The sequence below is a fragment of the Rhea pennata genome, chromosome 8 (genome assembly GCF_028389875.1).
Source record: "Rhea pennata isolate bPtePen1 chromosome 8, bPtePen1.pri, whole genome shotgun sequence".
In the NCBI taxonomy this organism is placed as follows: domain Eukaryota; kingdom Metazoa; phylum Chordata; class Aves; order Rheiformes; family Rheidae; genus Rhea; species Rhea pennata.
Genome location: NC_084670.1, coordinates 12,659,938 through 12,674,919, shown reverse-complemented (window position 1 = coordinate 12,674,919; position 14,982 = coordinate 12,659,938). Strand labels below are relative to the sequence as shown.

The following is a 14,982-nucleotide window of genomic DNA, read 5'->3' as shown; positions in this document are numbered from 1 at the left end:
AACAATCACATTTAAACAGTTAAATCCAATTTCTCCCATATAATTTTGAAATATAAATTCGGAGGAACAAACTAGAAAATGACCTTTTTAGAGTCAGCAATTCAATTACATGCCCTGCTGTGAACTTCCCCGGCATGATGCGTTTCTCCTGTTTCTCCTCGTGCTTTATACTGAGCAGTCTCGCTCAAAGTTGCTTTGTCATGACAGCACTGTGTTTACATTATGCAATCAGACCTTCTTTCATCCATCCATCCGTCTCTCTTCCCTCCTCCCAGCTCGCTCGCTTTGCTCCCGGTGGCATGCTTTTGCGTGAGAATTTCTCTTTGCATGAATTTGGGAGGAGTGAATTCTCTTGGGATGTTCAGAGTCTGCAGGTTTTGTGTGAGTGCTTCCCCTGCGGGTCCATTGGCACTGATCGGACTGCGCGTCCGCTCGCCCGCATACACAGTCTGCTGCAGAGGCAGAGGTGGGATTGGACTCTGGTTCACACGGTGATTTTGGTGTGGTTCTTGTTGGTGCTTGTTGATTTTTCTCTGGGCTGGCTGGTTACGCAATGGTAACAGGGTGATTTTGATGAGTAAGCCTGGGCAGGTAACCTGATCCAGCAGCACTGACTGGAAATTGGCAGCATTACTGGTGTGGGTGTTTGTGTGAGCGAGTGATGGAGAGCAACCACAGAGGCCCCCTTGCACTTCCCCAGCTGGCAGGGACCCCCTGTCCCAGACAGATACCAGACCCCAAAAGCAGTCTCTGGAAGTACTGCCTGTCCTCATCCATCCAAGCTCACACCCAGTTCCTCTCCTGACTTGCACCTTCTCTGCTCTTAAGAATTTCTGGGGGCTGTTCCCTTGCCCCCAGAAGCCCTCAGAGCCTCCTCCTAGCAGCTTTCCCTGTCCCTTCTTCAGCTCCCTTGTCTCCTGCTTCCTGGCCTGAAGAGTTGTTAGTGTTACTGGCCCCCAGTCCTTTTCACAGCATCCAAGACAAGCATGCTTAGGGGGTAGCTGCCCTGAGCCTGCACAGAGGTACTGGGAGCTGCTCTGCTCCCCACGCTTGTACCCTGGCTCAGCAAGAGTCATGTTGCTGCTGGAGGCCAAGAGGGAGGAGTAAGGCTCAAACCCACTTTGATCTCAAATTAAATGAGGAGCTGTGCCCTCCTCCTGCCCAGAGGAAGTCAGGGCATGCAAGGGTGTTAGCTCTATGCCTGGGGCACCCTCCCACCCAGACCTCACACAGTGCAGGGTTTTCCCTCCAGGTCTTGCCAACACCTTGTGCTGACCTGGGCTGTGACTCAGTGTGGTGCCTGGTGGGAAGGGTGAAAAGTGCCGTGATACCTGCAGGTGCCCTGCCACTGGGACCCCTCCTTGTGTGTGGCTGCCATGTTAAGCTGCAGGCTCCTGGGAAGAAAGCATGAATTTCCAGTGGCTCTGCTGTAAGAGTCAACTCAGCTTCAGGCCAGACTTTAAAAATCCCCAAATTAGCCCCCAAGAGGTTTCTGCAGCCAGCTGAACTGGCTTTTGCTGTGGTTCACAGCTCTGACTGTGCCTCAGTCCTTACTGTTAGGCTTGCTGTGGTAAGGTGACTTTGTCCCCAACGTGACTCTAGCCTCATGCAGGACCATCTCCAGGGCAGATCTCCCTCTCAGCAACATCCAGGGGGAAGGAGCATGGGGGCTCCTGGGGCAGCAGTGACTTCTCTGCCCTTTCCCAGCCCCTCTGGCACGTTGCTGGTGGGTTGAAATTAGGCAAACATTGGAATGGAGACAGTTGTCATTTGCTAGCTCTGCACGAGAGCCAGCTTGGAGAGACCTGAGAGGCTGGATGTGATGCATGAGTGTGAGCCAGCGTATTTGTGTGTTGCTGTTGGAGATGCTGACCCCAGTGCCCTCCTTTTGCTCACTGTGTTAATGGGTGTTTACTGTTCTCGTTTGCCTCCTCTCCACCTCGTGGGCATGCTCCCAGGAGACAGTCATTGGAGGCCTGCTGCCAGAAACCACCTACTCAGTCACTGTCGCTGCCTACACCACCAAAGGAGACGGTGCCCGCAGCAAGCCGAAAGTCATCACCACCACGGGGGCAGGTGAGTGTGGGGAGCAGACCTGGCAGCCTCTGAAGGATGGTAATACAAGCTCCTAAGAGGTGCACGGGGAGTACAGCCAAAGCAGCAATGCAGGAGGAAGTGATGGGAATGGAGGTGCTGCAGAGGTATATTCTCTTGTGATCTCCAGGCCTTCCTTACAGGCTTTTGCCATTGGATTACCTGAGCAAAGTGCAGCTAAGAGATGGAGAGACACTACCAGGGCCCATCAGAGAGCAATAAAACTCTTTGGTCAGAGCTCATCTGCATAGTTCACAGACTTGGGACAAGGAAGCCTGCAAGTCCAGGCCTTCCCTCAGCTTTGGAGTCAAGGCCCTTCCTCACGCTGTTTCCTGGAGCAGTAGGGTTAAGCGTGTGCCATTTCTTGCTTCGTGAGTGACTGTAGTACCACCTGGGATGGCCCTCCTCATGCTAGAGTGTCCCTCAGAGGCACTTCTAAGCTCCCTCCTGCCTGCTCTTCCGGCTGCCTCCCCAAGCATATGTAGCTGAGCTTGGCTGCTCCTAGAGCCACGGTAAAAATCCGGAATGCAACCAGTCCTGCCGTAGAAGTGCTGCAGACACAATACAAGTACTAGGTCCTGCTGATACCAGCCAGTCTGGTTCTGCTATCTCAATAGATACTCATATCCTGTGCCTATTGCAACACAGGAGCCTTGGCCAGGAGTGGGGCACCCAGGAGTTCATCAGGTGCTTACTCCAGATGTTGTCAAAGTTGGCTTTGGAGCTGGCACCAGCTAGTTGTCTTGTCCTCGATTTTCCACTCACTAGACCTGCCCTACAAATGATAATCTTGCAGCTTCTCACAACAGCCGTAGGAGCAGTATTTCTCACTTATTACTATGGGAATGCAGCTTGTGCAAACTGAGAGCGTTTGTTCCTGGTGCTTTAAGCAAGGAACAGCTTGCCGTCTCCTCTGTGCTGCATATGGGGAGCTCCAGAGGTAGTTTCCACTGTCACAGTCTCAAATGCTGTCTCCCTTGTGCCTCGCCATGATGTATGCTCTGTTCATCAAATTGCTACAGCTGTCCCATAAACAGGAAAAGCTTCCTAAACATCCCAGTGTTGCAGTGTAAACCACAGCAGGTCTTCCCGTGTTATGATGCACATTTAAAGTTAATATTTTGAATCAACATTGAAAATAATCTGTCCCTTAACACTAGCTGCTGTTAGACATTGTATTACGAGTGCAGAAAGGAAGATACTGGCAGTGGAAATTTAATTGTATGCCTTAAATACCTACAAAACCACCCCTAGAGCTGCCTTTGTACTGCAGGTTTGACCTCAAAGGGGAGTGTTGGTATCGCCCTCTGATGGCAAAATTGGGGGATAATACTGTCCATTATGTTTCCTCTCATGCTCATCTGTGGGCTAATATATTTCAAAGCTGTGCGAAGGTATTTAACTACATTTAGCTACAATCCCATTTGCTTTTTTGTATCAACCGTCCCATCCCTTTGATTCTGAGTATCTTCTCTATCAGTTGATTTGTTTACAAATCTGAGCTGATGTGAAGTGAAGACTCATCCTTTTTTTAACTGAAGGAGATCAAGGTACTAAACCATCAATTTAAAGCCATCAGTTCCTAACCTGTGACGGCAACACCCCTTGACTTGTGCAGCATAAGCAAAATTCCTGTGGAACGCTTGTGTTCACCTCTCACATCGACATTGACATCATGAATCTGCTCATCAGCTAAACCAAAATGTATTCTGATTGCAAACAGCCTGCCCAGCTCTGCTTGCTGCCTCTGCAGATGGCAAAATTGCAAGGTCTCGAGATGAAGTTTGTCTGCCTCCAGACAGATGAGGGTGCTGGACTTGGGCTTCTGTGTGTCTATGGTCATTCAGGGCACCAGGGCCAGAGTGGCCTGGTGCTGTGCAGTAGCTGAATTGTCTGAAGAACAGTGATTGGGAGGACAGGATTCAGATCATCTCTGAGATAAATATGATGCGTTGAGGTACCTTAAACCTTTCCTGTAACAGGGTATGAATTTTGGGGCTGGATGTGACTGAATTTACTGCTTGTTTAGATGGCAGAACTTGGGAAAATGGCAGCCAAGAACTGTTGGCTGGTTCCAGCTTCCCTCACCACCGGATTAGGGTCAGTCTGCCTCTATCCATGTGAGTTGTCTGTCATCCTCTTCACCCTGTTGTCTGAACTCTCCCACTTTCCTCAGTCCTCACGAACTGAGCATCACGGAAGCTGTCCTTCCGCTCCCTTCTCCCAGGCTATAGATGGTCATTGTGTGTTTATGTTGCAGTCCCGGGGAAGCCCACCATGATGATTAGCACGACAGCCATGAACACAGCCCTCATCCAGTGGCACCCACCCAAGGAGATGGTAGGGGAGCTGCTAGGTTACCGGCTGCAGTACAGACGTCTTGATGAAGAGAAGATGAACACAATAGACTTCGGGAAAAGAGACCATCACTACACTGTGACGAACTTGCACAAGGGGGCCACGTACCTGTTCAAACTGTCTGCCAAGAACAGAGCTGGCCCAGGAGAGGAGTTTGAGAAGGAGATCACTACTGCAGAAGACGTGCCAAGCGGCTTCCCACAGAACCTGCGTGTGGTGGGTCTCACCACTTCCACCACAGAGGTTGCATGGGAACCCCCAGTCTTAGCAGAAAGGAACGGGAGGATTGTCAACTACACAGTGGTGTACAGGGACATCAATAGCCAGCAGGACCTGGTTAACATCACCAAGGACACAAGTATCACTTTGACCAATTTGAAGCCTGATACCACTTACGACATCAAAGTGAGGGCCCGCACCAATAAGGGAGTTGGGCCACTGAGCCCCAGCATCCAGTCCCGGACCATGCCTGTTGAGCAAGGTAAGTTTCCCTCTGACAAGCCCCACCAGCAAGCTCTGGCTCCAGGACAGGGACCTTTGCTTTGGTACCCTCTTTGCTCTGGCTAATGAGAACAGGTATTGTACAACTCCATAATGTAAAACATCTTCTGTGAGGGGACGCTCAAAGAAGGTTTCCTTAAAGTTGCCAGTTGGAGGGGTGTTGGTGGGAGCTTAATTGCCTTTGTCGCTTCACAGGCATGCTTTGCTGTTTTATCTGTACATGAAAGGTTCTTGCTTGAACTGGGTAGGCTCATCTGCAGATCCAGTACCTGAGCACCACTGTTCTTTGATCATAGCAAAGGGCCAGGAGAGTGTGAGTGCAGGGGAAGAGAGAGAGGAAGGCTGCAGTTCAACCTATAACTTCCTTTCTGTGATGCTGGAAAGCACAGTCAAAAAGGGAAACTCCGCTGGAGACTGGAGATTTGGTAAACGGCTGCTGCTCTTTTCTCCTCATCTCTCACTTCTCTGCTGTAGTTGAACTCTCTGACCTCTGCTGCTGAGCTAGACAAAGAGAGACTTGGAACTGAGCTGCTGCCTGGCTCCCTCCTGACTTGGCCTTACAGTGCTTAAAGATCTTGTTTTTCATTTCAGTGTTTGCTAAGAACTTCCGCGTCAACGCCGTCATGAAAACATCTGTGTTGCTGAGCTGGGAAGTGCCTGACTCCTACAAATCTGCAGTGCCTTTTAAGGTAAGGGTGTGATGCATGGAACAGAGAGCTGCTCCTCCTGTGGCACTTAGACCTGCCAGATGGTGTTTTCAGGCCATCAGACAAGAGGCCAGGGTCATGCTGCTCACTGTCCTGGGAGTCTTTTTCCAGGAGCTCAGGCCCCCAAGGTCAGATTAAGTAGCTGCTCTTGCTTGGGAGCACTAGTGTATGAACCATGGCACACAGTGGAGTGTACTGCTGCTTGCTTTCCCTCCTCTCACTCTTCTCATGCTGGTAGGTTTTGCAGTTTTCGTTGATTTATTTGTTTTTCTGTTTTTTGTGGAATAGCCAGCAAGTGTTCGCTGCTTATGGTGACAAACAAGTGAATAACATTGGTACCAACAGGAACTGTTGAGCAGTGAAAGCATGTGCCAGGCAGAACACAGTCTGAAAATGGGGGTATTGCAGGGGTCATCATATATATTTCTTGTTTCTCCGGCTAGAAACCTGTCTTGACCAAAGGAACTTTGCTAAGTACCCACTCGTCCCTTGATAGTGCCCACCGAATTACTTGCACTGTGCCTTTTCCAGGAGAAATAGAAACTGGTCCAGACACCCAAGTTACTGATGCCGTGATGATCCCATGAGCTGTTCCTGTTGTTCTTACAGTCCCAGTCAGTGCTTAGTACCCCCATCAGCTTTCTGGAATGTCTTGAGACCTGGGTTTGTGTGGATGGGATTTCCCAGTCAGGCTGGCTGTGGGAGCTCCATGGCAGTGGTTGCGCAAGCTAGTCCTGATGCCTGAAAATCTCTAACTGTGATTTAATCACAAGAGACTACCAGGACAAAGTGATCTGAAAACCAGCCAATGAATCAAACTAAAAATGATGCTCCATCTGCAACAAGTCCTATCTTAAACATCAAGGTTGCTTGGATTAGTTACTCTACAGCATCATGGCAGATGCATAATCGCAGGGAATGAAGGAGAGGAGCATCATCATCATCCCAGGTTTTTCAACTGTGAGCAGTACAAGACGTGTTGTGCAGAGTGAACTCCCCTTGAACTCCTAGTGCTGTCTTTTCTCCAGCACAGTTCTTGATGTAGTGTCATCCACAAGGCCTCAGACAACTCTGATGACTCAGTGTCTCCACCCATGTTGCCAGTCCCCCAGTCTGGATCACCAATGTGGGTAAAAAACTAGAGCATGGTGGAAATTTCTGCAGATCTTGGTGCAGTATCTTTCCCTTAGTAGATGAGACTAACACATCATAAAGCTGGTCTTAGCGGTTATCTACTGCCTCTGCAGAGATGGGCCAAGCATGGGAGGAACGTGCTTTCCCTTCATCCTTGCACATGGAGCACATGCCATGCCTAAAGAGCACATGCAAGGCCTGTGTGAGATAAGGGGGAGCCACAGCCAGGGGAATGGGGGAACGTCTCATGTCAATGTGTGTGAGGAGCTCCCCTTCCTTGTTGCTAACTCCCCTTGCTTAAATCCTAAAGCTGAATTACCATGATCAATAGCAGAAGCTTGTTAACATGCAGAGTTTAGCTGAAGCAGACAAGGCTTTTGTGAAGACCTTGTGGTATTCAAAGCTCTCCCAGGTGTGGGATGCATTAGGATCAGTGTTCAGACATCTGGCCGCAAGGAGCTTCACAATTCGTGTTGTTTTGCTGTCTACTGAAGAACTCGTCTGCTTCATCTTGCCTTATTCTGTGGTACAAAGCTCGTGTCTCCCTCTGACGACACGGTCCTAGAAAAGGACGGTGTGACCTTTGGAGCGTTACTAATGCATAAGGATGATGAGGAGCGAGGATGCAAAGGCATAATGCTGATGCCTTGTCTCTGCCTCATAGCTGCAACTGCTTACACAGACTGACTCAGGGTCTGCCCCTGCTGCGGGTTAACCCTGAGATGACACAGGAGCAGATGGCATTACCCACTTGCTAGCTGAAGAGCAGTCATGCAAACGAGAGTGTTAAAAGGATATTTCTCAAATAGTGTCTTCTTTCTATTAATATTCACAGGCTTGCAAACACACGTGAGTCAAGGCCAAGGAGCTAAGAGGGTCAGCTTCAGGTCTCTGAATGTGCCACTCGAAAGAAATTCTTAACCTTCAGAACTTTGTATTTTTATAAACAAGATTCACCTCTCCCCTCTAATTCAGACCCATGGGATGCTGAGGCCAGAGCCTAATACTGTAACTAGCGTAGCAGATAAATCTCCATGGGAACAATTAGTATTATCTACACTTGATAAACAGTCTCATGCTAAATCTATGTCCCAAAGGGTGTCATATTCTACTTTAAGAGATTTAATTAAAGTAGATATTGTTCTGACGATGAATAGTGAGGCGCAGGCGTAACTGGTGCTATTTTTCTTAGGGTATGAACTGAGACCTTAGGAATTTTCACTGCTAGCAAATCAATAATGAGGGTTTGAGTCCTCTTTGGGGAATTTCCACAGCTTCTCCTGGTCCAGCAGATAAATTCATTGTAAAATGTCACCCAGCAGTTGTGGTAGAGCAGAGGCACTTTTCTATTTCTATTCCAGCATGCTTGCAGAAAGCCATTCTCAGTTCTGGAGCTTTCATGGAAAGTGCAAGATAGATGTGACCTTCTCCTTGGGGAAACTGCACTTCCCTGATAAACATTCTTCAACTTAAGAGCAGGACAGAGGATATATTGGTTGGCATCACTAAGTATTTTACAAATGGGGAGAAGGATCAGCACATTTTGAAAATGATTACTATACAGGTTCCAAAATAGCCCCTTAGAGTGCTGGGCAGTGCTTTCTCATAAGATGTCCTGTGGAACATCCTAATTACACCCCCTTCCCCACAAAGAAAAGCCACAAAAAGGCTACCTTCATCTATTTTTTCCATCCAGTAATTATTTTTTCCAGTGTTGCTCACTATATGTCTTTCATCTTTTGGTTCAATACATTTTTTAGTACCTTGAAACCGAGTGGCAGACCTTCAGCAGTGACATTTGGATCCATCTAGCTTTTCAAATTGTTCTTGTGAGTAAGAGCAGCAAAAAAGACATTTTATAACCGTCCATGGGCTGGTCAGCAATGTTTGACAGTTCAGAGCCTTTGGGCCAAATTTGCAGCTGATTTAAGTAGCTACCAGTAGGCCATGATGTAACCTCTGAATATCATTCCTGCTTGAGCCCCTGGGCATCTTTAGCTGCACATGAATGACTGTTTCTGTGCCCTTGCCTTATTGTAAGGTTTGTGTAGAGGCTTTAACTGATGGTGCATAACATTTGAGAAGACAATGTGTTGTGGCAGGTAAAGAAATGCAGAACCGTACAACTGGCAACTGTGAAAAGGGGGAAGGGTGCGGAGTGCTTCAGGAAAGCATTGCAAATGCCAGTTTCACTGTGTCTGGACACAAATTTCTGTGCATGGCAGTAAAAATCATCATCTGGTGTCAGGTCTGAAATGGGGACTGTGACCTGGCCAATTCCAGAGCAAGCATAGAAACTCTGGAGTACCTGAAAGGGCCATCTCTTCAAGCCTCCTCTTGCCCCGATGCCCAGACCAGACCAGCCATGTCCCCAACAGATGCCTCACGTGCAGGCAGTTGGCAGGCAAGTCTCTTCCAGAGTGCATGCGCAGAAGCAGTCAGTCCTTTTATTAGGGAGCTTCATAGTGAGAAAGCTCATCTGAGCGATAACAAAATTCAATCAGGGCTTGACATCATCGCAGCATAGCTCATAATGTTGGAGATTTGGGTTTGTCCCAGTCTGTGTTGGAGCATGGGAAGTGTGGTCCTGTTAGTTCCCCAGGGCAGCTGAAATGTGCTCTTATCTGGAGTATCTGGACCTTTTATAGTAATGTGTTAAGATTTGCAAGTTGTGGTGCTAGGATGGACAACAAAGCTGCTAAGGTAACTTGAAGTCTAGTGCTGCTGTCTTTGTTGTGTCCATCTGTGTGACAGAGAAGGGTAAAAACTGCCAACTAAATATCTGACATTCCATTTCTACATTTTATTTTTTGCACTCACTTTAGCACCCATGTGATGTGCATGCCTCTGCAGAAAGATATTAAAGACCAGGAAAAAATAGGATATCCTCAGAGGAGTCACTGCAGAGAACAACTCCTTATAGACATCCCAGCTTTGGCAGCCTTTCCACCTGCCCATGGGGTAGCCAGCAGGGACTTTGTCCCTGTGAACCTCCTTGTTATTTTAGCATTTAGGACTTATCTTCACAGTTCAGCACTAAAGATTGAAGCATGTCAACAAACAAGACTGTTTCTCTCCTCTTCTGGCTCCTCACTGCTGCTCTGTTACTGTTGAGCATCTATTCTCAGTTTGTGCATCCTTAGGAGTTGAAAGCAAAAGGGTTTGCTTGTGCAGGGGCTCAGTTCCTACCCCAACCTCCATGCAAGTGGTGACCTAAGAACGGTTTGAAGCATGCCGTGAATATCACTATTTGGATAACGCGAAAGCAGAGCTGCAGATTCCAGCTCCCTGTGCCTGGCTTTCCTTCAGATGCCTTTCCTCCTAGCTCTAACACCAAATATTACAGCAGTGCTAATAAACTACCCTTGTCCTAGCAAGCCAGAAGCCTTTTGCAGAGCTCTGCCACCTGCTAAGAAGGTGAGCTGGATAGAGGGTTTGGTGCTTCCTGTGCAGCCTGCATCAGCCTGAACAACAGGCCCAGGTGGTGAAAGATTTGTTTTACTTCAAGGGATATTTCTTTCATGGAGGTGTCTTCCATCTTCCAAATCTGCTGTTGGAAAGAGCACATTTTTACTGCGTGATCTCTGCCTGGGTCATGTGTTTGGTGCTATGAATTAACTTGCTCCTGCAACTAACTCCTGGCGTGTTGCATCTCTGCAGCCTCCGTTAGGAATCGGGTTCTCTCCTGCCATGCTGGATGGTCACCAAGGGGCAAGAAGTGTGCTAGTTTGTCGCAGCTGGGCTGCAACCACTGGTCTCCCCAGTTTTCCTTGCCCTGTTTGTCTCCCTCTCCTGGGGTTTTGGGCTTTAGAGAGGCATTGCTGAAGGCTGGGCCACAGCAGCCCGTGGCCACGAGCGTGCTGCAGCCAGGGGGAGAGCCGATGCACAGCTCTCGGGTACGCGGGCATGGATGAGCGTCACGCTTGTGGAGGTGCAGTTTGGGGATGTGGATTGGGGAGCTCTGCGTGCGATCCGCTGGCGAGGTGCGTAATCCCTCCGGTTGCCTCTCCGGGCGGGGGGTGTTCGGCAGTAACTGTGCATCAGCTGGTGGATGCGGGAGCGACACCCGTTCAAAGCAGATGGGATTTTACACCAAAAGCATATTGTGTGCTGCAGCCCCGCGAGGCAGGCCCATTCATCTGCTTGCGAGGGTGAAGCACGGCCATCTGGATTCCTCCCCGAACCGTGGGCTGCCGGGAGCTGCACGCAGCTTGGCCCCGCACGCGCCTGCCTCCAGCCGCGGGGTTCACAGCAACAACCTTCGCGGTGCCGCGTCGCTGCGAGGCGCAGCGAGCATGGCTCGGCCCTGTGCTGCAGTTTGCTCTTCTTTAACTAAAGATTTATGGCTGTTTGTGGAGTGCACGTTAGCCGAACCACCTGAGGGAGGGCCCAGAGCCAAACTCTCCTCTCCAGTGCTGCTATTTTGAGCGTTAGTTTTCAGCAGCAGCTATCTGCTGCATGAGCCTGTCCTTTTCCCATTTCAGATTCTCTACAACAGCCAGAGTGTGGAGGTAGACGGCCACTCGATGAAGAAACTCATAAGCGACCTCCAGCCGGACACAGACTATTCTTTTGTGCTAATGAACCGCGGAAGCAGCGCTGGGGGGCTTCAGCACCTCGTCTCAATCCGCACCGCACCTGACGTCTTGCAAAGCAAACCCATCGCCACAAATAAGTACATACAGGAAGGAAAGTTCACGCTCGCCCTTCCCAAAGTCCAGACTACTGTGCCGGTTAGGTAGGTGCTGCCCAAGGATGGCAAAAGCAGGGTGGGGGATGGAGGCAGGAATGGCACAGGGCAGGCCTGTGCCAACCTGTGGGTTTTGTAACCCAGGAGTGAATTTCAGAGCAGCAATACAGAGCCAGGCGTTTATCTGTAACATGGGATCACGCCGCTGGCTCTTTCTGAGCAAATATTTAGGTGCAATAAAATTAAGACAATTCTGTGACAGTTTGCCCTCATCCTGATGGGTGTACTCCAGATGCTACCAGCAAAAAGACGGTTGAGGATCAGGAGGACTTTCTCTGACACTGTATAATATCCTTTAAATAAATAATGCCTAAAGCCTCAAGGAGATTAAAAAAGCGAGTTTGTGGAAGTCGTATTCGTTGCTGTGGTATCCTTGTGCTGAAGCAGAATTCCCTCAGGGCTCTTGCTACAATCCGATTATATAAATGTCCTTCTCGCAGCTCCTACACCACCCTCTGGAGCACAGTCTGCAGACTGTCATTAAGCTAATGAGTGCTAATGGGGATGTTCTTTTCTTTGGTGCAGCTGGAAAACTGACCTCTTATTTACTGAACCCTTTTGCTGTGCAGAGGGCAGAAAGAGGAGCAGGTGTTCCTTGGGAAGGCACATGGCACATGTTATTTGGTGACATTTCAGAGAGATGACTTAGGGTCTAGAGCTTAAGCCATTCCCTGATCTTTGCTTCCTTCCCAGGTGGTACTACATCGTGGTTGTGCCAGCAGATCAGAGCACCAGCAGCCCAACTGCTCGGTGGCGGACACCTGATGAGATGGAGCTGGACCAGGTAGGAGTCTGTAGTAGCTGCTTAGTGGAAGTCCCTCCGAGGTTGCCTGGTATGCTTTGCCCAGGCCACCTGGAACAGTACAGATTCAGTGATGTCTGTGCAGACTGGATGTCCAAGACAGGGCTGTGAGACATGCAGTGAATACTCGGCCTTGCTTGGCTGGTGACAACGTGTAGGAGGGAGTCTGGAGTCAAGTGAGGAAGATGCCACCACCGAGAACATGCCCGTTAGAAAATCATACTTAAGGGTCTTGTAGCTCTGAGCCCTTTTCATCTGAAGTAACTCAGCTGATTGTGAAAACAGGCTCAGAGAGAAAGCCAGTTTTCAACTTATTAAGCGGTTTTGTCAGGAGGCTTTTCCTCTCCATGGGTAGGACCCAGGCCTCCAGTTTGATAAGGAGGTCACTTTGGATTCTGCCAAAACCCACCAAGTTTTGAACATCTGCAAAGCTCCCTTCACACATGCTTGTTAAAGGCTTTGAATGTTGAGCAGCCCATTCATTCCAAGATGCAGCCTGCCTGAGCAGGAGTCCTCTGAGCACCAACAGCATAGTACATCTGTGGGTGTCAGGTGAATCCCATGCAGGGGATTTTCTGGGCTTCTTCATCTTGCCCCTCCCCACAAACTAGTAAGGAACAATTCCAAGAAATCACATGCAGGAAGGTCCATTAAGAGAGCAGAGTTGCAAACTTGAAGCACTCAGAAATTACCAAGTGCTGGAAGCTGCAAGTCAGCCCTTGTTTATCATAAATCTTTAATTACATGATTGCACAGTCTTTTCTATGGGGTTCCATCCTCACTCTTTGTACAAGCAGGTATGTTCTACGTGTGAGGCAGAACTGAGTAATGGAGAGCCATCACCTGTAGGTCATTTCTTTGCAGAAGTTGGAAGATGTCACAAGAAAGAGAAGAGTGGGATGAGAATGGATGGTTTAGTTTTGAGCATTAGGTACTTGAAAGCTATCCAGAGAACTGGCTTATGTCTCCAGTTGTTTCACCTAGTCTCTGTGGTCCTGCAGAAATGATTTAAAACAAAATTTTCATTAGCAGCCAACTGATGTGCATGTCCTCAGTTTGAGATCCTGGAGCCTTATTTGCAAAACTTTAAGCATCCTCAGATGCAGATGAAGTGAATAGGAGTTCTGCTGGAAATATTCAGTGGTATGAAAAATGCTAAGTTTTCTTTAAAAACAAAACAAGCTGATGGTTTTTCAATTTGGCATTCAAAATTAGTGGACATTTTTTACATTAATGTCCCTACGCCTCTGTTTTCCATCTGTAAAATGAGGATAATTGCTTTCATCTCACCTCATACGGGTGTTTGGAAGATAAGATCGTTAATGTTTGCAAAGCACTCGTAATATTATAGTGATCAGCACCATAGAAAAGCCCATGAGGAAATTATTAATTTTGTCTTCAGAGCTGTGTTTGAATAGTAAGCAATAAACAAGGCCTCGGGCTGCATAATGCAAAGAAGAAAACAAAATACGGAATAGCTGCTCTGATTAAGCACTGTCTGTCCTGTGTATTGAACAAAGCAGGGGAGTTAGAGAAAAGATAGTGTGTGACCGTGTAGCCAAGGATTGTAACACAACACACATAAATAAGATGGCTGAATTAATTTTGCACAGGCAATATTACTTCTGACACTTTCTAATTTTTGAGGGTCTGAGCTTTACAAACCAAGCATTCCCGTGATGTCGTTTTTTGATGTGTGTTTCATAAATAGGTGGCAATAGCACCCAGCAGCATTGATCACTACTGGAGCCCTACCTGGTTTGTGCCATGGACCCATGCACACGTAGCTACGCTTTCTGCCCCAAAGAGCCTAAATGTCATTTCAGCCAAGATACAAGCAGTGTGTGTAGGGAGCAAAGCCCATGGAGTATCTTCCTGCCTTCTTCTCCTGTGACTCTGAGGATATTTGTGAAACTGAAATTTTTCCATCTATTTTTTTGTGATTTTGCAGTGATAAACCACAGCTTTTCCTGTGTGAGGCTCCTTAAGAGGGCAGGGGTGGACTCTTGGAGGGAGCGAGCCTTATCCAGCTTCTCCCGTCCAGATGGGAGGGAGCTCAGCAGTGCGGCTCTGTGCAAATATCGCTGTCCCCAGCCCCACCGTCGCTCTGACGTTCCCTGTCTGCCCTGACAATGCTTCACCGTTCCCTTCTTCTGTGAAATGTATTTCATGCCTCCTTCTTCATTTTAAATTAGAATTTCTGTTCCAAGCCTGATGTTCGTTTTCATTCATTAGAAAAACATCTTTAAACATCCGAGAGCCTTTCTTAGCAGTGTAATTGAATTTTTGTGTGTTTGTATCCTTTTTCATGAATTTGCAGCTGACTATGAAATTTGCCATTTTTACTCTGAACATCCCATGAAATCTGTTATTGCTCTGTGTGATTTACACAAAGCCCTGCCTGCAACCCAGCAGCAGGTGAAATATTGAAGCACCGACAGAAGGGAAAGGCACAGCAAATGTCACTTTTTCCCTATACATCAGCGTCGGCTGTGACTCGTGCCCAGTGGCCGCAGGGAGTGCGAGTTGCTGCCCGTACCGCGGAGCGTGGCCTGGGGTTCCCTCGCGGCCCGTTGGGGTGCCTGAACCCCGAGCGGCACAGCCAGCCTGTCTCAGCCCGAAAATTTGCTGCATCA

General features: G+C 48.4%; 1 protein-coding gene across 7 annotated transcripts in view; it reads left to right on the top strand.

Annotated features, from left to right (window-relative positions):
- The window catches only part of PTPRF (protein tyrosine phosphatase receptor type F), a 386,501-nt gene that overhangs the window by 330,668 nt on the left and 40,851 nt on the right, over positions 1 to 14,982 (top strand). For all 7 annotated transcript variants that reach the window (XM_062581931.1, XM_062581932.1, XM_062581929.1 and 4 more), the window contains 5 exons: positions 1,959 to 2,076; positions 4,355 to 4,933; positions 5,545 to 5,642; positions 11,279 to 11,532; positions 12,238 to 12,328. In XM_062581931.1, the coding sequence (XP_062437915.1) occupies positions 1,959 to 2,076; positions 4,355 to 4,933; positions 5,545 to 5,642; positions 11,279 to 11,532; positions 12,238 to 12,328 (1,140 nt within the window). The remainder of the gene's footprint in view (positions 1 to 1,958; positions 2,077 to 4,354; positions 4,934 to 5,544; positions 5,643 to 11,278; positions 11,533 to 12,237; positions 12,329 to 14,982) is intronic.